At 43.9% G+C, this 26,300-nt stretch overlaps 1 protein-coding gene across 9 annotated transcripts in view; it reads left to right on the forward strand.

The window, feature by feature from the left end:
* CACNA1E (calcium voltage-gated channel subunit alpha1 E) overlaps positions 1 to 26,300 on the forward strand; it is a 388,038-nt gene that overhangs the window by 102,452 nt on the left and 259,286 nt on the right. For all 9 annotated transcript variants that reach the window (XM_049112123.1, XM_049112118.1, XM_049112121.1 and 6 more), the window contains exons 3-4: positions 1,962 to 2,068; positions 2,909 to 3,048. In XM_049112123.1, the coding sequence (XP_048968080.1) occupies positions 1,962 to 2,068; positions 2,909 to 3,048 (247 nt within the window). The remainder of the gene's footprint in view (positions 1 to 1,961; positions 2,069 to 2,908; positions 3,049 to 26,300) is intronic.

The following is a 26,300-nucleotide window of genomic DNA, read 5'->3' on the forward strand; positions in this document are numbered from 1 at the left end:
CTGGGCCACCACTTCTTCCATGCTCCCATTTGGGTCTGGGGGATTCTGGGTATCTGAGGGCTATGGGACACCAGGTCCTGGTGTGGTCCCTGGTCACTCTACACTTGGCCAGGGCTAATGATGAGAAGGAGGGGAACCACCCTCTGTGATCAGTGGGTGCTGGTGGCCCTGGGTGGGTCGTGGGTAGGGGCTTGTCCCAAGAAAGTGGGCATGCATGCTAGAGGGGCCTCTGTGGAGCGTGTCTGCTGGCATGTTTAGCTCTCAGGGGCCTAGTTTGGTACCTAGAGAGACTGCAGGAGGAGGAACGGCTGGGCATACTGAGGGACTATCCATGTGTTTAGAGTCTCCTCTGACTGGGATGGTTTAAACAAGCACAGTGGGGCGTGGAGGCAGGGAGTCGGCTCTGAAGTCCTCTGAGCCCATCCCGTTTACAGAGCAGCAGAAGCCAGCAGAGCTGTCCCTAGGGCGTGTGTCCTGGGTGAACACCGGGGCTGTGTGGGAAGGAAGGATGGGCAGCATGCAGGAGAGTGGGTGCATGGTGAGGGGGAGGAGACGGCACCAGGCACCGAGGAGTGAGAATGAAATGCTCTGGAGGCTCCGGTGCAGCTCCCGTCTCACCCGCTGCAGCCTCTCATTCCAGCACCAGGGCCCGAGCAACAGAGGGGCAGCTCACATCTCCTACATGCCACCTCTGCATGTAGGTGCCCTGTGCCCTGCCCTTCCGCAGAGATGCACTGAATGCCCACTTCCCACTGACGCCAATACCATGATGGGGATGGGGAGGCCTCAGGGGCCTGATTAGGATTTGTACTCCCTGGGGAAAACTCTAGGCCCTACAGGCTACACAGCAGGCCTGGATATATCAGGGAGACCGGGAGGATGGTCCCTTGCCTTCCCTCCACTTGGCCAGATCTACTCTTTTCTCCTGCCTGGCTTCCAGAAGCTGCCAGAGCATAGGTTGCTTGGCAAGACCAGTGGCATCAGCTCACTTGTGTTTGTCACAGCAGTAGCTACGGAATGAAAGCCACCATGCAGAATGACTTGACTCTGGAAACCAGTGATTCCCTCTCCTCTATTAACAGTTCCCCACTCCTGCTCCCCCACCCTGGGCTCGTGGCACCCCCTTCCTCCAGGGGTCAGGATGCAGGCACTTGAATCACAGTCCTGTTGTTCAGAAAGGCTCAGGGAGCCCCCTCATCTGTCTGCAGAAAAATGCAATGGGAAAAAAGCCTGGATTCATTATCCGTTCATTTGTAGTTTGGTTCTTAGACGCTCTGAGTTTTCTGTCCTGGACTAAGTCTTCTGATGTGTCTCTCTGCTCTCTGTGAAGAAGCTTAGGAGAAAATGAGGGGGGCAAGGCAGGCTTCTCCTGACCCCATGAAATATTTTTCTGAATTGGATATTGAAATAGAAGAGAGCTCACATGGAGAGAATTCTTCTTTTTCCAAGGGTTCTTCTACTCAGTTGAACAGGGGTTCTAGGGGAGGAGACCCCCGCCGTGATTCCCAGAGGCAGCAGCAGCCAGCCACAGCTGGATTCTGGCTGAAGCGTCCTCGTCCAGCACCGCAGTCGAAGCCAGGGAAGAACGGGAGCCTGCCTGCCACTGCATCAGTGTCCCTTCCTTCTTTCCATTTGTTTTCAGCCCTGCTTACTCCCGGCTATGCCATTGAATTCCCTAAGTGTCTGGAGTGCCAGCCAGATCTCTAACTATACCATTTGTTGGCTACATTCCTCCTTTTCTTGGAGAAAGTGCTTTGTGTTGAGAGCCCCATCAGAAATGGTTATAGTTCCTCATGCTGAGGACCCTCCACTGCCCGGCCTGCCTGCTTGCCGAGAGAGATCATGCATCCTGCACAGACATCGTATGGGTTTTGATGAAGTTTGCGGATTTATGTGCATGGCCATCTTGGAGGCTGCATTCCTCTCTTTGGTGAATCTGTTCCTTAACTTCATCTTTCCTACGCCGTTTGAGTACATGATTTTGGCAACCATCATTGCCAACTGCATTGTCTTGGCCCTGGAACAGCATCTTCCTGAGGATGACAAGACCCCGATGTCCCGCAGACTGGTATGTGCCTCCTTCCATCTCATCTTTACCCTGGTCCTTTCTCTTCCCTGGTTCCCTTCTCCTTTGCTTTATCACCTGGCCCCCTTCCTTTCACCCTTCCCTACGTTTCTGTGAGGAGTTTTTCTTTGCTGAGGGATAGACAGGTGACAAGCCTCATTGGGATTCATAAGGATAAGACCTTTTTAACTCCTACTCCCTGGAAGTTCTGAGGGCATCACAAACACTTGTGTATACATTACTTGGCAGCCAGACAAGAAGAAAGGGGAGGCACAGGGGCCATCCACTTCTCTTCCCTTCCTAAGGAACTTTGGAAGTAAGAGATAAGGATGCTCAAAGCTTATGTGCATTCATGATGATGAACTTCGTAGATGTTATGCCCATATTCTCCTTAAAGCAATGAACCACATGTGCAGTGTGTTCTCCCTAGAGAGGGCAAACTAATTGCTTAAAATCCAAATGTGTGGATTAGCAGTTCCAGCCTGATTACCTGCAGGTGAGAACCCTTAAGCTTCCAGGGTAAGTGAAGGCCAGCGATGGAAAAGCCACCTCCTCCAAGGCAAGCCAGAAATATCAGTCATCCAACCTGGGAAGAAGTCTGGCTTGGGTGTGATCCCCCCACACCCATCCATCTCTGTGGCTGGCTCCCCTGAGGCTCCCTGAGTCGTTCAGTGAGTGTACTCACTTCCCACCTGTGCCTGCGGCTGGCCCCATGCAGATGTCCAGGTGTCATGTAGGAGAGAGGAATGATCAGAGTGGAGAGGGTGGCTGGGGTGTGTCTTTGTCTGCATCTGATGCAGCATATTCCCTCCCTTACCGGTACCTCTGCTCCTCATCCTGCAGGAGAAGACAGAGCCGTATTTCATTGGGATCTTTTGCTTTGAAGCCGGTATCAAAATTGTGGCCCTGGGGTTCATCTTTCATAAGGGCTCGTACCTCCGCAATGGCTGGAATGTCATGGACTTCATCGTGGTCCTCAGTGGGTGAGTCTTCTTCCTGTGTCTCTCCTTTTTTTGTGTGAGGGGACATGCCTGTGTTGTCACAAAGTGACTGGTGCAAGGAACCCAGGAGTGGGAAGGCAGAGGGACTGAGGACAAGATTTCTCATGGGGCCAGACTGTAGGTGATCCACCTGCAGGGGGATATGGGTCTGTGGAGATGCATGCGGCCTTCTGTAGAGGTTACAGAACCAAGGTGTGTGGTTTGCAGTCTTCTGGTTTTCCATTTCATGTTTGGCTAGTGCTGGACACACACATCCCAGTGAGTCTTTTCACTAAAGCCATCAGCTTTCCCTAGCCTGAGGGGCACCCACCACAGATGGCCCCAAATGCTATAAGGTGCAGTGTTTCTTTGAATGTTGGAAAGACTCCCAAAGATATTTTCGTAACTGATCATTGAGGCTTGTGTCCTGACAACAGAATTTTTTATTGATTTGCGGATTTATTAACATGAAGAGGTAATAAAACTGAGTCACATTCAAATGTTTGATAAGTAATACTAAATGGTTGCTGATGCAGTGTCATAGGCAGCATATATTTATTGGCAGTAGATTTATTTAAATATTTTATAAATCTTTTTTTTGGAAAATGAATACAGTCTGCCTCTATTGGGGCCTATCCAGTGCTGTTAGCCACATATGTGATGGTCCTTCAGGCTTGTGATAATGGGCATGCCTCTCTGGGTTCTTGTGGTTTCTTGTTGTTGTTTCTGTCAGATGACTTTCGTACCTGCATGGGAGGGTAGGGGTCCAGGCCTTGCGGGAACGCCCCTGTCCTGTGTGGGTATGGCAGGAAGGGGTGTGACATGGAAATTCCCATACCCAGTTGCTTGCCAGACAGTAGTTCAAACCTGTGTGGAAAAGAGGAGAATATAGTAGAAAAATGAGGAGGGAGAATGAGGAATCACCATTATGATTGCCCAGAGGAGAGGAGGACAAAGAGGATATTTCTTTCAGGAAACAGAGGACTGGAGGTAGATAAAGCCTGAGGAAAATAAGAGCTTATAATATTCACGTCTACTCATTATCTTGTGGAATACACATAATACTCATACTTTTAACCTTCACACCAGTGGTGAGTAAGTGAAAAAGAAGTTGAAGGTGTAAAGGACTGGAATGTTCAGATGGAGCTTGTAAGCAACCAACCCCTCAATATAGGGAACCGGTAAATAGAGAAGACGATGTTTAAAAACATCTGTTGCCTTATAAAAGGATTTTCTGAACATTATTCTTGTAAAAGAAAATTCTACTGAATTTTAAATATGATTTAGTCTATAGAGATAATTTGTACATAGTATTTCAGAAGTGCATGGTTGTAGACAATGCCGCACACCTGGGCAGTTTTTTTTCATGTTTTATTTTTTCAGCTTTATTGAGGTATGATTGACAGATATAAATTGTATATATTTAAGGTGTGCAATGCGATGTTTAGGTATACATCGCAAAATGATTACCACAATCAAGCTAATTAACATATCTATCATCTCACATAGTTACCTGTTTTGTGTGTGTGGTGAGAACACTTGAGCTCTACTGTCAGCAAATTTCAAGCGTACGGTACACTATTATTAACTATAGTCACCATGCTGGTCTCCAGGACTTAGTCATCTGTAGCTGATTGTTTGTACTCTTTGACCAGCTTATCCCTCACCCGCAATACCTAGTAAGTCCCATTCATTTCTCTGTTACTATGAGTTCAATATTTTTTTATTCAGTATTTTTTTTATTTTATTTTTATTGGTGTTCAATTTACCAACATACAGAATAACCCCCAGTGCCCGTCACCCAATCACTCCCACCCCCCGCCCTCCTCCCCTTCTACCACCCCTAGTTCGTTTCCCAGAGTTAGCAGTCTTTACATTCTGTCTCCCTTTCTGATATTTCCCACACATTTCTTCTCCCTTCCCTTATATTCCCTTTCACTATTATTTATATTCCCCAAATGAATGAGAACATATAATGTTTGTCCTTCTCCGATAAATGAGACCACACAGGAGTTCAATATTTTTTTAAAGACTCTATGTATAAATGAGATCACGCAGTCTCTTTCTTTTCAGTGCTTGGGTTATTTCACTTCGCATAATGCCCTTCAAGTTTATCTGTTTTATTGCAAATGGCAGGATTTCCTTCTTTTTTTAAGGCTAAATAATATTCCCGTGTGTGTGTGTGTGTGTATTTCTTTCTCCATTCATCTACCAATGGACATTTAGGTTGTTTTCATATCTTGACTATTGTGAATGAAGCCACAGTGAACGTGGAGGTGTAAGTCTCTCTTCAAGACAGTGATTTTATTGCCTTTGGATATATACTCAGAAGTGGAAATGCTGGATTTATGGTAAATTTTTTAGGAACCTCTATGCTGTTTTCCACGGTGACGGTGCCAATTTACATTCCCGCCAACAGTGCATGGGGGTTCCCTTTTCTCTTCATCCTCACCAAAGTGTATTATCTTCTGACTTTTTTGATAATAGCTTGGTGATGTTTTAGGTGTCCCTAGAATAAGTAAAGTCTACTATAGAGTGAAAGGCCTAAATGAGACTCTGAGTCATTTAGAAATATTGTGATTCTTTCTGGGACAAAAGTACTATATGTATATTATATGTTAAGATTCTGTGGGGATCCCTGGGTGGCTCAGTGGTTGAGTGTCTGTCTGCCTTTGGTCCAGGGTGTGATCCCGGAGTTCCGGGATCGAGTCCCACATTGGGCTCTGATGTGAGGAGCCTGCTTCTCCCTCTGCCTATGTCTCTGCCTTCTCTCTGTGTCTCTCATGAATAAATAAATAAAATCTTAAAAAAAAGGATTCTGTGAATTGTTGGTCCTGCTGAGTTCTATGTGTCAGAGGCCATTTGAAATTTCTCATCTGTTTGTTTGTTTGTTTGTTTGTTTAGAGAGTGGGGGGGAGGGGCAGAAGGTGAGGGGGAGGGAATATAAGGGAAGGGAGAAGAAATGTGTGGGAAATATCAGAAAGGGAGACAGAACGTAAAGACTGCGAACTCTGGGAGAGAGACTCTTAAGCAGGCTCTATGCCCAGCACAGAACCTGATGTGGGGCTTGATCTCACAACCCTGAGATCATGACCTGAGCTGAAATCAAGAATTGGACGCTTAACCAACTGAACCATCCAGGCACCCCTCATCCATTTATTTTTATTTTAAACTATTATGTGTACATTAAAGAAAATATGGGAAAGTCAAAAGAGAAAAAACAATTCACTGATCAAGAAGAACTCATAACTATTGGTGGTATTTCCTTCCAGCCCTTTTAATGCTAAGGAAGCTTTTTTTTCAATGCTTAACATTTTGCTGCCTTTTCTCAATATAGAATGGGCATAGTACATATTACTCCATATTTTGGTAACAGTCTATAATGCTTGACCAGCAGCTTATTAAATGGATATACACAGAAGATGTGTACTTTTCCATTTTTACGATTATTTGATACCAAGATCTGCCTTCTGGTTTGGGCTTCTCTGATTAATTACTAAAAGTGTTCTGATGTACATCTTTAGGATATCACATTTTAAGAGGCATTATGGTGGGTAGAAGTACTAATACAGGTGACTCTGCCATTCTGGTGTGGGGTCTGGGAGCTAGGATGTATGAGGTAAGATGGTGGAACTGGACCCTTTGACACGATGAGACAAGACTGCTGGAAGCTGGAAGCACTATCTTCTCATAAGGGTTGCCACATGGCTCGAGGAGCAGATTTGGAGGAGTCACCAGGGGCTGTTGCCCAGCCAGGAAGGCCCTCCGTGTCCTCGCCTACATGTATGGGGGTGCACACGAGTGGGCAAAAGTGGTGACCGTTAGGCCAAGTCACTTATCCTCTTTGTTCTCCCCCTACTCAGCCTTCCAGCCTCCCACTCTTTGTGGCTCTTCAGATTTTGCTGAAAGGCCACCACTGTCCATCTGAACCAATAGGACTTCATCCCTGTTCCTCATCCCTGATTTTTCTCTCTCCTTAATTCCCATGCAGATGTACTCCAGGGAAAGGGCTTGGCACTCTCGAGATTGGTGCTGAGGGTTGCAGTTTGATACCACAGGAATAGATACTCAAATTTAGTGTTATGTTCACACAGTGCCTTCATGCACCACATTGCAGGGCTTCTATGGTGTGCATTTCTCAAGCTCTAGCATCTTCAACATCAGCCTGTGTCTTACAATAATGATGTTATATAGTTTCATTGACAGCATTTTCCTTTCTGTCTTTACTAAGAAGGAAATCAGGGGGCATCTTACAACTCTTGGGGTCTCAGAAGCAGTGAAACCCAGGGAGACGGCAGATCAGGCTTTTGCTGTGAATCATCTAGTACTCAGGTTAAGTGCTCAGCCCAAGATCAACTGCTTCTTGATCTCAGATCCAGGAGTTGGAACCGTGCCCTTTGACCTAGGGCTGGTACTTCGCCTGGGACAGCCCCCTCCTCAGGCTTCTTGCCATCTGCCTCTGCAGCAGTTGCTGCTGGCAGCTCCTCGTTCCCAGCTCAGCTCCAGGTGTCACCTCACATTCTCCTCTCATGTACAGGGGTAATGACAGGTGCTGGCGTATGATATGGTGCCTCAGGCTGAGGCTGCACAACTTCTCAGCTCTGTGTGTGACCGGGGTGGAGGGCGTGGGATGGGGGTGCTGAGGTGTCAGCTGGTTCTGTGAAAGACCTTCTATCAGTGACCTTTGCTAAGGAATGGGGAGCTGGGGCCACTCCGTATTGCCTGTACCTCTGACCTTCCAACCTCTGGTATTCTTAGGTCTGTAAATTGAGAGAGCTCATGATTTAGAAAGTTAATATATGTGCTTTATTCATCTAATCCTCAGAATCCCACAAATGAGATCTTATTATCCTCAGTTTAGAGACAAAGAGACAGGTTCAGAGAGGGTATGTGCCTAACTAGGAGGCACTTGATCCAGGACTTTGGCCCTCATCTTTTGGCACCAAGGTCCTTCTTCCTACTCATTTTCCCACACTGTCAGCCACCTGCCAACCTCCTGGGCTCTGGGGCTCTGTGGTTCCAAAGCAGCGTGATTGCATGTCTTTCAGTTCCCTTGATGCAGTGTGGGATGGGCAGGGAGGGGCATAATTTGGCAAATATCCCCAACCTAAAGCTGAGGCTTTCCTTGTTGACTTGAGGAGGACCAGATTCCCATTTGTCCATCCTAAGACTTGTGTCTGTGGGCTTGGAATAAAACTCCCTGCTCTGTGGTTAAGAAGGCATGTTACTTAGCTCTCGTGGGCTTAATGTATAAAAACTGAATCACGACTTCGTTAATTGGTGTGTTGGTTCATTCACTCATTTATCTATTCATTTTTTTTAACAAACTTGTATTGTGGAATACTCAAGCAGATGCTGGGACTAAGATACACCAAAGTGAATATATTCTCATGTCTCCTATAAAAGACAGTAGAATGGAATGACAAATTCCATTCCTTTAACAACCTATTATCTTATATAACTTGGGATCTCTCGTATTGGTCACAATTCAGGACATGCTATTTCTAAACAGTTGTTAGGCCACTTGGAAAATTCTAAATTATTTGAAGTCATTATTCTGTATTAGACTTTTTAATAATCATAGCACCTGGAAATGATGGGCAAGCGATCGAGGAGGATGGGAACTCAAAGATGTGCCTAAACCATTGCTGAAAACAGGGAAGTAAGGGCAAGGACTGTCTTTCAACTTTGTTCATCTCTGTAGCCCCAGAGCATGGATTGTAGTAGATAGTACATGTAGTAAATGCTACTTGAATCAAATCACTTGCTTCATCCCAGAATCTCTTGTTACCTATGGGATAGAAGAGAGTACTGAGGAAAGCCTGGGACCAGGAGTGGGGAAGGGTTGTCTATTCCCAGTCCTTCCCCTTGATCTACAGCATCTCTCTCATGGAGCTAGGACTCACCCCAGCTTGCTCCCATCCTTATCACTTTGTTAGAGAAAAGAAAGGTGAGAATTCAGTCTCTAGGTTATTGAGTAGTATGGATTTCCAGTCATTTGGGCTTATTTACAGGGTTCTCAGTGTTACCTTTAGGTTAACTGTGGGTGTTGGGGGTGATAGCAGTGTCAGGGCTGAGTATTAAAGACCCAGCCTTCTAGAGGTAGTGAAAGGGAGTGGTAAGGAGAAAGCAACAGGATAGGATCACCTGGCACTTGCTGTCCAATGAAAGCTGCCATTTATTAAGCTATATGCTGAACACTGTAAAATACACACACACGTATGTATGTATGTATGTATGTATGTATGTATGTTACTGCTCAGAACATGCTGTGCCAACACTTTGCCAGCCTGGCTGGGGGGACAACTTGTTTTGATTCTTCCCTTAACTGTGAGTACATGTGTGTAAGCTCTGGAGAATGGGAAGGTGTATCTGAGCTTGGAGCTTTTCCTCTTTTTTCTAATAAGGCCCTTGTGATCACCTGTCCCCACCCAACTGCCTTCCTTCAGAAAGGAAGGAATTGTGGTTGAATATTCACAATGTGCCAGGCACAGTGCTAAGTGTGGGTGGGATGGGGCTGAGTGTCCCCTGCGAGGAACCACATGTCACGAAAACTCAGAAGAAGAGCACCCAACCTAGCTATGGGGGGTTGGAGCAAACTTTCTGCAGGAAGTAGCATTCAAATTGGGATTGAAGATGGGCATGTGGAACTTGGACAAGGAAGGAGAAAAGGTTTTCTGGGGAAAGAATGCTACATCCAGATCTTTCAGGGTGAGAGAGTGAGAGCACGCAGGACAGTTCTGGGGCAGTGGCCAGTGGAGTCTGAGCGCTGAGTCTGGAGGTCAGCAGGGGCCATGCCGGCCTGGCTTGGGAGCTTGTACTTTAGCTGGAGGGCACTGGGGAGCCACTGAAGGCTTTGGGCAGGGCCGGGATGATTTGTTCTGACTCTGTTCTGGATGCTGTGCAAGACTTCTTTATCTTGGACCTGGTCCACTCTGAGGAATCGGCACAGAGAGGAGAAGGCAGCCATCGCCACGTCGTCTGTGGCTGCAGGATGGGAGGATATGCATAACCAGGCGGAGAGAGGAAAGACAAAGGAAGGGGGAACAGGAAAGAGAAAAGCCTGAGCAAATGCTATAGAAGAAATGCGGGGGGCTGCCAGTGCAGGTCCCCAGCTTGTCACCAGTGGCACACGCACAGTGGTGCAGCCTGACGCCTGTTGGTAGGAAGACGATATCTGGAGCTAAATATACATTGATAGGTATTTTTAGAGGGCTTCTGTAAGGAGGCCGCCCTAATACACGAATTTCCTGAGCAGCTAAAGATCGAGGAAAGCACAGTGTTCCCGAAGAGCCCTGTCTCTCCAGTGCCGAGAATGTGGGGGAGTCGTTGCAAGCGCAGTGCCGAGGCCCCCAGCCCAATGTACATCTCGGTGGTAATAGTACGGTAATACTTGGTATTTGTATAGCTTCTTCATGCCAGGGAGCCTGGCAGGAGTTTACAGATCTGTCTTCGACTCATCCTCTCTGCTCTAAGTGGGTGGCACAGGGAGGTGGGCAGCAAGGAAGGAAGGAACAGGGTATGGGAGCTTGTCATGGGGAGATGGGGAAACTGAGGCCGAGTGAGGAGACATGAGGGGCTTGGCTCTAGAGGAGCTGAGTCAGTAGAGGGGGATGGTCTCTGGTGCCTGAAGGCTGGTGGTGGGGTGCTCCATGAGCCCTCAGGCTGGATGGCTTCCCAGGTGCTCGCTCCCAGCAGGGTCAGTGGCTGCTCACCCAGAGGCCTCCACCTCCTCAGTGGCTCCTTTTTCATTTCCAGCTCCACACTGGGGCTACACAGCTGTTGCTTGGGGCATCTCCTTTCATCAGGATGTTATTTTATTTTAAATGCATTTTCCTCCAGATGGGTGAAGGGTGGAGTTAGACTTAGGAATTTTGGTTCAGGGGAGAAGGGGACAAAAGGCAAAATGTGGAGTTTAGAGGTGTCCTCTCAGCTCTATGCTAATGAGAAAGCCAGTTCCTGCAGGGGGACCCTGGAAGAGAATCCCAGGTAGTAGTTGACAGGTAGGGGACTTGGGGTTACTCCGTGGGTGGTAGCTAATTTCTTCTCATATATGAAGTCTGCATTTTTTCTATGTTAGAATCATTTTTGACTCACTCAAAAGATATTTATTGAGTAGCTACTATGTTCTGGGTGTAAAGCATTGGTATTGGCATGGTTTCTCTTTCCTGAAAGGCTGCTGCTTGCCTCCTCCACAGAAGCTCAAACTGGAGAGAACTGAGTGAGGCCTGGATTGGCCGTGGTGTTAATAAGGAAGAAGTGGGAGGGGGAGTGGAGGAGCCTTTAGGATCCATGGGCAGATGGGTTTGGGGCTATTTTTCTGGCTTTACGTCCATTCAGAATAGCATAGGAAAACAATCATGGCAGGTTGCTTTCTAAATCAGACCACCGTGTCCGTCTTAGGGCATTTCAGGGCGTGCACTCTCACATGTATGCATGAGTGTGTGTGGAAGAGAGTGACAGGGCGAGAATTCCAGGGCATGTTTGCAAAGCGGAGATGGATCTAGCAGAAATGTTCGTGCTATAGATTTACAAGATAGACTTCAGAATTAAACAGAGTGTTTACATTTCCATTCTGTGGATGATACATGTGTCTTCACTTGGGCAGAGATTCGTGCACTTGTGCCTGTGTTGTAAATATAGTTCACAGTGAAGTACAAATGCGTCAGTGTGAAATGTGAAATTTAGCAGCGCTAGTTACCGTATGTATCACCGAAGTCAGGAAATAGCAGAGGTGATGAGTGCAGTGGTTGCCCCTAGGAGGGGGTAAGGTGCAGCATTACAGATGTTGAAAGGAGAAAGAAGGTGTACTGGTCTTAGAAGAGGACATATAAGGAAAGGGAAGTTTATGTTACTAAAGCTTAATCACTAAATTTTAGATTTAGGAGGATGCTAAATACCTCCGGCTTTCCCTTATTTATTGTTTGTCACAGAAGAGAAAACCGAGGCCCCAGTGGCCAAGCGACTGGTCAAGGGTCTCGTAGCTGGCATGTGGTGAGCAGGGACCCGGGGCCTGGTTTGCTGACTCCACATCCAGAACCCGGTTGCAGTTGTGCCCCACTATCCCTGACAGTGAGAAGCTGCTGCTGCTTGACTGTGCTCAGGCCATCAAGCTGGGATGGTAGGAAACAAATACATTTTTTTTTTTTGCTAGTTAACTGGAACATACATGTGGAACTTCTATGGAAACAGTTTAATCTAGTGGACTAAATGTTTTGGGGGTCCTGGGCTCTGGTGCTGACCCTCATAGGCATTTTCTCCATGATGCCAGGTGACAGACACATCAGTGATCTCAGCCTCAGTTTGCTTTATAAAGAGAAGATAACATCTGCCCTAGCTTCTTTACCTTTAGCTTTAGCTTCTCTTGTGACGAGCAAGTAAAATAATGATGATGCTGATGTTGATGGTGATGGTTCCTGTTTTACCAGGAGCTCACATGTCTTATTTTATTTTATTTTATTTTTTTTTTAAATTTTTTTTTTAATTTTTATTTATTTATGATAGTCACAGAGAGAGAGAGAGAGAGGCAGAGACACAGGCAGAGGGAGAAGCAGGCTCCATGCACCGGGAGCCTGACGTGGGATTCGATCCCAGGTCTCCAGGATCGCGCCCTGGGCCAAAGGCAGGCGCCAAACCACTGCGCCACCCAGGGATCCCACATGTCTTATTTTAAATGGAAAAGGCTTCATAGACCATCTCAGCCCTTGCACAGATCATTTTAAATATAGAAATGCAGCAAAGCAGAGAACTATCTCCATTTCTCAGATGAGGAAACCAAAACTCAGAGGCTAATATGCTCAAGGCCAAATAGTTACTACGGGGAGGGAATGCCATTTTAATTCTATTACCAACAATTCCAAAGCCCATGCTATATCCACCGTACACACAGCTGCCTCAGAAAAAGTATTTTGAAAGATAACGAAGCAAAATACCAAATCAGTGAGCAGTGATACCTTCCCCCAGGACAGTGATGCTATGAAGATAAATGTTAAAATACACAGAAAGCACCTTTGAAAAAAAGATGTGTAAACAATTGAAAGCATTCAAAATACTCTGGTTCGGTAGTGCTCATTCAGAATAGTCATTTATCTCCATAAAATTTGCAGCCACAAAGACACGTTTTGCTAGGATCTATTGCAAGTTCCAAAACTAGGGCTAATTAAAAAATTCCCATTAGTTGTCATTTTGTTTCAAGACAGAAGTTTACTACAACTTGAACACAGCCTGTTTCTTCCTTTTGGTTGTATATCCAATCTTGTCAGATATGGTCACGTCCTTCCACAATGATTATCAACAACAAAGAAAGTCTAAGAGTATCAGCTGAAACAAAGGCCTTCATTTTTAATCTTATTGACAATGAAAATACTGCATCACCCAGACTTCCTCACCCCTGCCTTTATTGATATATTGATTAATTGATTGATTGATTTACTTGGTATTTGTATAGCTTCTTCATGCCAGGGAGCCTGGCAGGAGTTTACAGACCTGTCTTGGACTCATCCTCTCTGCTCTAAGTGGGCTGCACAGGGAGGTGCACACAGGGAGGTGGGCTTTGTCTTCTGGCCCTCCACTCTCCTCCCTACTTCATACAGATATATATATGGTATATCATATATATCACATATATGATATATAGGTCAGAGGGGTCTGGTTGTTACAAAGGAAGGTTGACGAGAATGCCCCTCTTCCCTCAGGAGGAATGTCCCATCCAAGAGCCCTAGTTATCGCGCTGAGGAGAGTTGACAGGGAGAGCTGAGTGCCAGTGGCCTCCAACCCTTGTCTTTCATTTCCTTCTGTCTCGGCTGCCACTCTTCTGTCAACAGCCTAGGCCTTGGTGACACACGGTGGTTAGGAGAGGAGCTCAAGGCCATGCTTTTTTCCCTGGCCTCTAACTCTGGGACAGCAACTGGGAGGCTGAGTGACAGGTGTGGCTGCTTCACACTTGAGATGGCATTTGCCTTGAAGTCCCATGAATTACATCACTGTGGGGTCCCATACATCTCACCTTTTCCTCCCACCCCCATGGAGCCAAGCCAGGTGTAAGGAGTTGGTCCTTAGCCCAGGGCCATGTAACTGGCCACGGGGGAACCAAAATGAAATGGACTGGGGTGGCATGACCTTGCTGTTGAGTCTGAATCAAAAATCTGGATGAAGAGGGATGACCAGGATGATGTCTTCCAGCCTAGCCCACTGTAGGCTGGGTGGGCCTAGCACCCACATCTGAAACCCTGAATGATGGGGTGGAGAAGACACTGGAGAGGCCAGTAGAAGAAGACAGGAAGGAAGGAAGGATGGAAGCAGCCAGTATCAGTTGAGCACCTTCTGTGTTCTGAACGCTGTGCTGAGTATGAGGGATCTGGCCATTTCTGTTGTCTTAGTGCTTGCTACCTAGCAGAGAAGACAGATGTTAAATAAATTTAATGATATTTAAGGTGCTACAAAGGAGACATGTTAGGACGCTGGGAGGGTTTTAAGTTGGAAGCCTAACCTAATCTGAGGGAGGATGCTCAAGAAGTTGCTGTTGATGTGGAAGCCTGGAGACTGGGCAGGATTTGGCTGGAAAAAGAAGATGAGAGGGAAGGGGGTGGGATGAAGAGAGTACAGGCAGAGGAGAAAGCTGGTGTGAAGGGTTAGGGATGGGAGAGAGCCTGCCAGGTGTGGGAAGCAGACAGAAGGCCAAATGGGCCTGTTGTGTTGTGACTGAAGTGGGGGTAAGCTGAGGGAGGCTGTCGGCAGAGGGGCGGGGGGTGTGGTGCAGGTCAGGGCCACATTGGCATCACCAGGGATGTTCCGTGGGATGCCACTACATGGTGTGAAGTAGGGAAGTAGATAGATTCGCAGAAGATGAATGGGGATGGGACAGTGCTTGCCGAGGAGAAGATAGAACAGCTTCCTGAGTCACTCTGCGTCTGCTCAAAATTTGGTACATAGAATTAGTGTCCTCAAAGAGTCCCTCTTTTCTGTCTTGCCTCCTCCTTCCAACACTGGCCCTCAACTATAATTTTGTTTAACCTTTTGGAGTTGTACCAACACCCAGTCTGTAGATCTTATAATCTAGCTCATTATATGCTAAAGATCTGTTAATCCTGCCCAGAGCAGAGACATAGTCCTGCCTTCTGGGTTCACAGTCTGAGCATCTCCTACTGATTCAAATAATGGGTAGAATTGATGAGTTGTGTGGGCTTTTATTTTTGATATTCAACAGAGAAATTATTTTAAAAATGCTCTTATGAGAACATTACTATATGATTATTGAGATTTTTATTTTTCTGATAGAACAATAGTCAAAAGATCAAGCCAACCCACATGCTTGTTTATGGGATGTTTCACTTTCTCCCTGCTCTCTAAGCCTATGACACGTCATGATGCTGGATCTGGATCCTAATTGAACTCTGGTTAATAACCACCATAAACACAATATTGTGTGATTTAGGGGCCCCATCTGGTGAGAGCTCATGGCACTCTGTACTTCACTCTCTACTCACTTCCCATTTGGAAAAGGGAAATGGAGGCCTCCTCCTGGTTCCCTTTCTGGGTAAGTGTTATATTCTCTGTTCTAGAAACAGGTCGCCCAGATGGATGCTCTACATCTAGGCTCTGTTGAGGGAGATGGGGAGGTGCTCACTGCTTATCCCAGTCTTTCCTGATGATGACTTAATTCCACATCCTCTCTTCAGCTCCTGAATGTTTCGGCTTCCTCCTCTCATTCTTTCTTTGTCCTCTCCTGACTCTCCCTAGCTCTTCTCTGTTTTTATTTTTCACACTTATCAAAATAAAAGATTGGGTAGGGTAGACTAGGCAGGTGCTATGGAAGATGGTGTGTGTGTGTATGTGTGTGTGTGATGACAATTCCCTCTGCCTCCTTCTTAAAGTCCTGTTAGAGTGACTTTGACATCCAGCCTCTCTCTTCCAATAAATCCAAGTTTGGGGTGCATTCTCCCTATAAGGAATATGATAACTCAAAGATTTGACAGGGTACTACTGCAAATAAGAAAGAAGGGATTTCCCTGACTTCAACTCCCCTGAGCTATGCCTGACCAGAACCCAGACTGAAGCTATGTACCAAGAGGTCCCCCAGAGAGATGCCTGAGTGGCTCAGTAGGTTGAGCGGCTGCCTTCGGTTCAGGTCATGATCCCAGGTTCTGGGATTGAGTCACACATCAGGCTCCCTGCCAAGCCTACTTTCCCTCTCCCTCTGCCTGCTGCTCCCTCTGCTTGTGCTATCTCTCTGTGTCAAATAAATCAGTAAACTCTTTGAAAAAAAAAAAGGGTCATCTAGAAATTCAAATTTTAGAACTGTAGATAGAAAGTTAAGGCAGGAATGTACCTAAAGTGTCACCTAGCTATTCCAGCAGTTTTCAGTCTGTGGGCTCTGGGACTCTGGAGATCCCTGGAATTATTGCAGTGGATGTGCAGATCCATGGCCACACCCAGCACTGGCTGTTTTCTGAACAATGTCTCCTATAAATACGTACCACAGTATCATTTTTCTAAAGTGTGTAGGTGCCATTGTTATTTATAAAATGTAAATGTATTTAAAAGCATTGTTGAATAAATAGCGGCTTTTTGTTTTATTTGGTCAATAGCATAGTGTTAACAATTTGGCCTTTGTAGACAAGCAAAGATGAGTTCATATTTCTGCTTTGCTTTTTAGTAGCTCAGTGGTTGTAGGCAAGTAACCCAGCTTCTGAAAGCTTTAAGGTCTAGAGGACATTTTGTAGCACATCTTTATAAAAAAGAAGGTGGTGGTAGTGATGGATAATGACATTTATTTAATAAAGTTGTTATGGGGCTATCCTAATGAAATAATTCCTCCAGGGAGTAAAGTGGGTCTTATATTTTGACATTAATAAAGGGAGCTTCATGCTTAAAAGGGTAAGAACTGATCCAGTGTGACCCATTGTTATAGATGAAGGGGTTGAGGCCCAGAGAGGAACCAATGAATGCCTGGTACTCCTGTCTCTGATTGGAGATTACCTGAAGCTAAAGCCTGGTTTTAGTCAAGCTTACGGATTTTTGGTATGTAGTCCTATGAAGGTGTGGTGGGGGAAGAAGTAGAAGTTAGACACAGTGCTCACACCCATGAATGGAACTGGCTGGTTGGAATACTATATGTACATATATGTATAGCTAATATATATATATATATATATATATATATATATATATATATATAGTAGCTAGGTATGGTGTAAACAGGACATAGTCTAGGGCTGGGTGATCCAGTCTCTAGGGCAGGCTAGAAGTGATATAAGTTGGGCCAGAGACACCTAGATCTCTCTCTGGGGTTAGGTATTCTATGGTCAGCCTTTGGATTCTTTGTCTTTTATCATTGATCAGAAATGCCTTCTTGGATAGTTAACTCTCTTTTAGCTCTCTCTTTAGTTGCATGCCTATTTTCCTTCACCCTGTGTGTGTATATATCTTGTTTTTCTGTCCTAAAAGAAAATATATGTTTTTCTCAAGACTTTTTGGTTTGAATATAGATATTTTTAAATAAGATTTTATTTATTTATTTGAGAGAGAGAGAGTGAGAGAAAGCGAGTGTACAAACAGTGGGAGCAACAAAGGGAGAGGGAGAAGCAGGCTCTCTGCTGAGCAGGGAACCTGATGTAGGGCTGGGTTCCAAGACCCTGGGATTATGACCTGAGCCAAAGGCAGATGTTAAACCGATTGAGCCACCCAGGGGCCCTGAATATAGATCTTGATTTGATTACTACTTGGTAGAGGAGAACGATATTAGATCTTTATGCTGTAGGAGGATGTGGGATAGTGGACAAGGTAGTTTGCCCTTTTTCATCATATTTATTCTAGTGACACTCCTTTATTCCCCCCTCCCTCCCCCATTGTCTGTTTATCTATCCAATTATCCACCCATCCATCTAAAAAACTATCATTTGTTATTTAAGTGTGTACGGAATTCCCAGCACTGTATTGGATGCTGAATATATCGGTAATGTAACCGTTATACTCCTTGCTCACATGGATCTTACCATTAGTTCAGGTTTAGGGAGGAGTAAGGAAGCTTAGTCTGATACAGCCTGAACTGCACTTGATAGTGGGGGAACTAGTGGTTTCATAGGTGTGTATCCATCCGTTACCAACATCAAATCACCCTAATAGTACAACATAGTGGAAAGACTAAGGACTTTAGTATTAGGCAGAGCTGAGCTTGAACTTCAGCTTTGCCACTGAGATGTTGCTTTGGGTAAATAACCTTGTTTTTCTTTTTAAGTTTTTAAAAAGATTTTATTTATTCATGAGACACACACACACACACACACACACACACACACACACACACACAGGCAGAGGGAGAAGCAGGCTCCATGCAGGGAGCCCGATATGGGACTCGATCCCAGGATTCCGGGATCACACCCTGAGCCAAAGGCAGACGCTCAACCGCTGTGCCACCCAGGCATCCCAATAACCTTGTTTTTCAAATCTAAACTACCCTGTTTGCAAGATTTTATGTACTAGATTGAGTAGCACTCGATGCTGTCAGAAACAATCCCTCAGATTGTAGTGGGTTAGGTTTATGTCTTTTCCCTTGAACAGGCCAGTGTGGTCTTGGCTTTCCATCACTTTCTGCCCCCTTCTATCTGGTGGCTCTGCCATCTTTAAGGTTCCCATGGTTTACATCTCCTCAGTAGGAGTAGAGAGTATGAAGAAGGCATACTCATTTTTTACATATTTTTGGCATAGAAGTGACACATATAATTTCTACTAACATCGCATTGGCAAGGTCCAACCTCATGACTCAACATAGATGCAAAGGAGACCAGGGGATCTCATCTCTAATTGTGTGGCTGTTTCCCAGCAACAGCCCCACACTGTGGAAAAGAGACCATTAATTTTAGAGGACAGGTAGTGAACACCTTATTGTCTATATAAGGGTTAAATAAGAAAACGCATGTAAATTGTCTGATCTGTAGCAGATATACAATCAATGTCTTCTTCTAATTACTAGTAATATTTATTGATTCAAGGAATATTTACAACACATGTACAAAACATTTTGCTAAGTATTGGAGCTAAAAAGATAAATTATAAGATATCTGCCCTCAAACAGCTTTTGGTCTGATCTAGAGATGGTATATGTAAGTAGATGGTTTGAATTTGAACTCAGCACCATTTGATCAGGAGGAAAGACTGAAAATAAATTTGTTCTGTCCATTTATCCTTCTATCTATGCATCTACTCACCTTTATTAACTGTTTAACATGTACAAGACCTCGTTGAGTCTTGTACGAGGTACTTACTACCTCGTGAGTAGTAAGAGGCACAGCAGTGGAGTTAAATGAGGAGATGGGAGGTCATTGGGAATTTGATGTCATTTTGCTTTGTTGACATTTACACCAGATGCCAGTATAAGTAGCCTCTGAACTCTTTCTGCCACCTCTTTTGATCAGGCTCTAAGGATAAGATTGAGAAGCAGGTAGTTTATTTTATTTCATTTAATTTTTGTATTGTCATTTTCCTCTTTAAGATGACAAAGCCCAGAGGCAGTCAGCCAGGTGAGCTGTTTATAAAATATCCCTGTAGGTCTGGATATTGCTGCTGGTTAACGTCTGTCAGACTCCAAACTGTGTAGCCAGGGGGGCGGAGGATCCGAAGCCAGTTTCAGAGGGAAAACCAGCTTGTCAGTTCACTAATATCTTTTCTATCCTTAGTTTGCACAAACAAGGTTGAGAAGTTAGAATTTGAGTTCACATACATCTACAACAAATAAATTGGGGAGTCGATAACAAGTAAATGGTTGTGGCGGGTCTTTGAGGAAGGATTTATTATTTTGGCCAGTATTGGAAGGGTCCCTGGGGATGTTAATTATGTTGCTCTTTGCTGCAGCATATAACATGCCTTCTGTGAAGAGGATTCTGTAACTGAAACTAGAAGAGCTGTCTCTTTTGAAAGGAAGAGGCCAGTTTGGTTCCAAGTTCATGAACTTAAGGAAAGGAGCTTCAAAATGGAATTGCCCAGATTATTCAGTCTGCTATACCTAACTCTGAAAGAGGGCTTTTTCATTCACCAGCTGGCCTTTGCCACAGATCAGGAAGCAGGGAGAGAAGAATGGATAGAGACCTGGGATTACCCAGTTACCCCAGACTGCTGACTTAGTTATCAGCTGATGATCCGTGCCAAGCATCGAATTAAACATTTTAAAGCGTTTTCTCCTTTAATTCTTACAACCACCCTATGGAGTAGATACTATTATTATCACTATTGGATAAGGAAACCAGGGCTTCACTGGACTCCATTATTTTCCCCTTATCACACTGCTACTGGTTGGTGGAATCAGGATCTAAATGAGGTAGTCTGATTTCAGAGCCCATATCATTAGCCATGATACTATACTGTCTTCCTCATATAATATATTGTGGGGGCTGCCTGCTTTGGATTTTTTTACTCTTGATGCATTGTAGCTAACAAAGGTAAAGGGATGTATGTATTATTAAGTCAAAATCCATCCAGGGGAATATGAAACTCACTGCTTGGTTTTAGTTGCTAGGAAAATGTCTTTCATTAAAAGGGATTAAAAGGATAACAGATTATTGGGTTTTTGATATCACTTTGATCTTGAAATCAGTTTGGATAGGTATTCCATTTAGTTCTTTAAAATAGGTTAGTGTTACAATGCAGGACAGCCTGGCAAGTTGAGAAGAACAAAGGCTATGGTATTATGTTGTTCTGTATTGGAAGTCTAAGTATGGTTCTATGACTGAGCAAGTTATTGTTAGCCTCAGTTTCCCTGAATTAAGGATTCAGGGTATTTCTGAGTATTTTATGAGCATTATGATATGAGGTCTGTAAAGCACTTGGCACAGTGCTTTGCACATAGTAGGTTTTTAATAAATGGTATCTGTTACTATTCCCTATTTTATGGATGAAGAAAGAGAGGCACAAAAGGAGTAAATATATTTCTTGAGTTACTCTAAGCCCCACAGAAATGCGTGATATAGCAGAGATGAAGTTGTGTCCCTATGTTTCTAGTCTGTTGCTACTTGCCCTGGGTCAGACTATCCTCTACAATGTCCTGAATCTTGGGTGGGCTTTAGGGTCCCAGAATCCTTCGTATTTGATCTGTATTCACAAGTCTTAGTTTACTTAGGATGGGGGTTTCAAGTTATAGAAGAATAACTGATAATAATAAGGCAGACCTGTACCAAACAAAGCACACTGGCAGTTGGCTATGAACAATGGCCATGCTAGGCTGATGCGTGTGTCCTTTTTTTCTCCTTACCCTTTTCAAAAAAATTCTCTTTCCAGTTTTGGTTTTAAATTTATTTGCTCTAAGAAACTAGTCCATCTTATTTCTTCTCTAGTTCCTTGTTTGCTTCCTATCCTTTCCTACTTAAATAATCAAAATCCTATGATAGTTGTTTCTTTGTGGTGTTCTCCAGTTACACACCTGAATCTTCCTCTTTTGAGAGAATATACACATTAATATTTATTGTAATAGATGATTTGTTTTCATGTCTTTCATTTATATACTTGCTATTCATTAGTTTTTTTTTCATTTTTCTTCTTATTTTTCATGTCTTGCTCAGAATGTTGTAAATCAGTTGCTTATAATTATCAGCTTAATTATTAAATTCTTATGATGGAGAATCTATTTTTTATCTTTTTTGTTTTAGTTTCTGGCCCCTTCCCCGCTTCTTGGCAGGCTGTAAGCAAGTATACACATACAGTTCTAAGCTTAATCCTGAATTTATAATAGATTTTGAATACTTATGCATAATTGAAAATTTGGTGGTCAGACTCAGTCAATCCCAGTGAGATATTGTGTGTTGTAGTAGAACACCCATCCAGGCCTGAACTGATCAGGTACTGATACTGGTCCTTATTGGTGGTATGACTGTAGGCTAGTTGCTTCACCTTCCTGAGCCTTAATTTTCTGCTCTACAAAAAGACACTGAAATACTGGTCTCCTAGAAGAGATGAGATTACAAGGCATGGCATATCTGAGAGTGTTTGGGACCTACCTGCCCTACTGCTTGTACCTTTCTCTGCTTGCCTTCTTCCATGCCTCACACCCATGAGTAGAAGGAGTCATAGAGGCACCTGAGGCAGTTATCTGTATTCAGGCTATGATGCTGCAGAGAAGGGAGTCCATGCAGTTTAATGGTGTCCATGGCAGCTGCCAAGCTAGAGAGGTGAGGTAGAAGAGAAGAGAAAGGATAAGAAGTACGAGTAAAAATAAGAAATTCTACAGCTCTTGAAGAAGATAGGCACAGGCTTATAGTTGATGTTCTGTCCGTCTGTGTGCTTGCTGATGGGTTGTACATATTCTTGCCTGAGGTTGCAGCAAAGTATATCTGCATCTAGACTTTCATCTGTATCCTCCACACCATACATTATGGTAAGCAGAACTCTAAAATGCAGACAGCATGGCATTGTGTTCCCTTAGCAGCTTGCTTTCTTTATCAGTGATTATGTTAAAAGGATTAAAAGCCTTTTCTTTAATTCAGAGAGACCATAGCTTGCTTCTATGAACAGATCTAGGCCTGGGTTCCCATGCCCTTCTGTGAACTGTTCCAAGGGAATCTCTTCTTCTCTCCACCTTAGCATCCCCAGCTCCTGACTCTGACCAGTTAGGTCTTGTTTTTGCTGGAACCCAACCTTAAGAATTTACTGGGGATAAACTCTCCCAGGTCACCAGTACTGGAATGCAAATCCTCAGCCTGAATAGACATTCGGAAGTGAATTTGCCATAGCAAGGACAGAAACTCAACTCTAATTTTACTTATGATCCCGCCTGCTGTTTGGAGGCAGACCCATTTCCCAGCAGGGCACACTGAGATTGTCTTCTCGGTATTTATGTGAAGAGAGGGAGAACAGAAGATTTGCTTTATGATTTTTGAAAGGCAAACCCTTCCTAAAATTAACTGTATGTTAAAAACAAAAGCAAAACCAAAAAGTCAAGAGATTACAAAAGGGTGACTTTTTAAAAGTAAGCACACAGAGGCATTCCAGGAGGGTAACTTCTCTAACTATAGTTTTTTATTTCATTTTTTTTCTATCCCCTTGATTTTTCTCTTTGAACAGGGAATCCTTTCTTATAAAATGGCATGCTTTCTAACATCACTGTTTCTACCAGTGGTGTCACTAGTCTCTGCGGTTATGAGGACAAGACCTTTGGGTGTGTCAGAAATACGAGGATCTGTTCCAGGTTCTGCCAGTCCCTTCTGAGGGACAACTTGGGTTGCAATTTACTCACCTGCAGTCTGGAAGCTTTGGATGGATGGACTTTAGGGAATCTTGAGTTGTTTGAAATGCTATTAAAAGTTGGTATATATGAGTATTTTCCCCCAGGGAAAGGGTCCATAGATTTTATCAAAGGAGCCTGTGACCCACTTTTCAGGACTATTCTGTTAAATGATCTCTAAGGAACCTACAAGTTTGAGAATTTATGTGTGTTTTATTACCCTTCCTGTCATGTAGACTTTTTTCTTATGTTTGATGTCTTTGTCAATTCAAGACCTTATTTTTCTCTCTGGCTGTTTCCATCTCTCCCCTCGCTGAGATTGTCATCAGTGGATCTGTTCTCTGCAAGAGCATCATAACTTGACTTCCAGCCTCAAGTTTGTCTCTGCCCTAGTCCATCATCACATGTGTAACTGAATCATTTCTCTTTTCATATCTCTATTATGATCAGGACCTGTGGACACATGTTTCTTTAATCTTTGATGTGGAAAAGAAACTGTAGCCTGGCATCCCAGATGTGTGTCCACTGCATCCCCTGCTCCCTGTCCTCATGTCCATTGCTTGACTTGTATCATTGGTGTCACAGATGGTTTCTTCACCCCAGCAGGGCCAGACTGTGTGCCTTTCTCATCTCAAAGCTTCTCCCTGTGTTCACTTGCTGTCGCCCTATCTTGTTTATATCCTGCCTGCCTTTTCCCAGTTCATGCCATGATGATCTATCTCTGGGAACCAGCTCAAGACCCAACCCCTCAGGAAGATAGCCTTCCTTCCCTGGACTTCCTCAGCACTTACCTGGGTTGGTCCTTTATTAGCAAGCACTGTGCCTCTTCTCTGTTTACTCTTGTTACCTTCTTGTCTCTAAGAGACAAGAGTATCATGTTCTCCTTTCCTTCTTCTCTAGGGTGACTTGGGTTTTTCTCAGGCCTATCATAGATGCCCAACAAATGTGGAATGAATAAAGAGGGGAAAAGCAAGGGTCAGTGCGCATGGAGCTGAGGAGGGAGTGGGAATCACGGACCCAGTTAAGCTTTGTACTCCATTGTACCTACAGTCTGTCCAGGTGTATTTCCCAGCTCTCAGCCCACATAGTGGGAGTAAAAACGTGGGCCATGATCCAACTGTAGGCCGAGTAGCCATGTGTATATGGGTATTGACCTCCCAGTCCAGCTGAGGGTGGTGAGGCTAAAAGCAGAGAATGGGATGCCATGGAGTGGGATGCTTTGATTAGGACTCTGGGGGAAGGCAGTGTGTCTCTCCCCTCCTGCTTCAGAGGCAGTCTGTATCCCTTCTTAGTTATCCAATTAACTTAGAAGAGGCTATTTTCTTTCTTTGTGCTTTTCAGTTGTTGTTTGTTTAAAATAAATGGAGTATTAATACTGCCAATTGTCAAATTGGCACGATTCCTTTTCCTTCCATCAACCTCTTTTCCCCCTCCACCCCTCCTTCCTGGACAATTAGCAAAGCGTTTGGTCTTTGGTTTGGATGAATAATTGATTCAGAATCTTTGTGAATGATTCATGGTGCATATGGTAAGACAACAGGATGTGTGTGTGTGTGTGTGTGTGTGTGTGTGTGTGTGTGTGTCCAGCACCTCATACAAAAGGTCGGAGGATTCTCCCTTGCTCAGTGGAAGGCTGGTGCAGACCACTCCTCAGGAGCTGAGAAGGTCACACATGGTCTTTCTGTCTGTACTCTATCAAAGGCAAGAGGGTTGGAGCTTCTTCTAGGAAAGCAAGATTCTCCATGAGTATATACATTTCAATTCTTCTTCATCGGTGGTTCTGTTTTTTGTTCAATTAATCCATGAATGGGAGTTTATCCCCTTTAAACTAGCTCTTCACCCTCCCCTAGATGAATGGCTAATTTGATTTTCAAACCAATTGGGGAAAGGGGGCATATTGGTTTTTTCCCTTGGCATTACAATATTTCAGACCTTCCTAGTTAGGGGACTTTTTTTCTTAACCTAGAGCCTTAACCTCTATACTCCCTGCTACTACATTAACTTGGTTTCCCTGTATATCTCCTTCATTAGAGAGGGAGAACATCTGATTACCATTCATTTTACAGCTTTTTTCATCCCTAAAAAGTGTTATGAAATACTTGTGTGCTTGGGAAAAATGGGATTGATGCCCAGCTTATATTATAGAAGAGTGACATTCCCTGTCTACAAACACTTCCAATTTTAGTCATTTTGTAGGGAAGAATTGGGACCCCTGAATATTGCTCTGGTCTTTGGAAGCCAGTTAAGAGAATATAATGTTGTTATCTGAACAGAGTTCATTGTCTCTTAGGCAGTCAGATTCCACGTTTTATTACAGGAAGTTGAGATAGATGCAATATATGAGTAAAATGCAAGGGTGGGATGATGATATGGCAGCCTGTTTATTGGTTATTCAGTTTGTTTTCTCAGGAAGGCTAAAGATTATTTCTTCATATTTTCTAGTATAATTTTAAAATTATGCTTTTCCTATTTAGGTCCTAATCCTTTTCAAATTTATTTTTGTGTGTTATGTGAGGTATGAATGAATATGCCTATATATTTCTAAGTTCCCAACTCCATTTCATGAATAGTACATCTTTTGTCCACTGATTTGTAATGTCACTTCTGTTCACACACAAAGTTCCCATATGTTTTTAGGCTCTCTGTTCTATCTCACTAATTATTATTTATCTATTCTAGTAATGATTACATTTTTATAAAGGTTTTTGGTAACCGATCGTATAATCCTCTCTCCATTTGTCTTCAAAATTGGCTAACCTTGGGCATTTTGGTTTCGTATGAATTTAGAATTAATTTGCTAAAATCTTAAGATCTTCTTAGGAAATACACTAATCATGGAGTCATAGAAAGAGAAATTAAGAAAATAACCCCATTTACAATTGCACCAAGAATAACAAAATACCTAGGAAGAAACTTAACCAAAAAGATGAAAAATCTGTACTCTAAAAACTATAAAGCACTGATAAAATAAACTGAAGTTGACACAAACAAATGGAAAGATATTCCACATTCATGGGTGGGAAGAACCAATATTGTTAAAAAGCTCATA

The sequence above is a fragment of the Canis lupus genome, chromosome 7 (assembly GCF_003254725.2).
Source record: "Canis lupus dingo isolate Sandy chromosome 7, ASM325472v2, whole genome shotgun sequence".
NCBI classification, from domain to species: domain Eukaryota; kingdom Metazoa; phylum Chordata; class Mammalia; order Carnivora; family Canidae; genus Canis; species Canis lupus.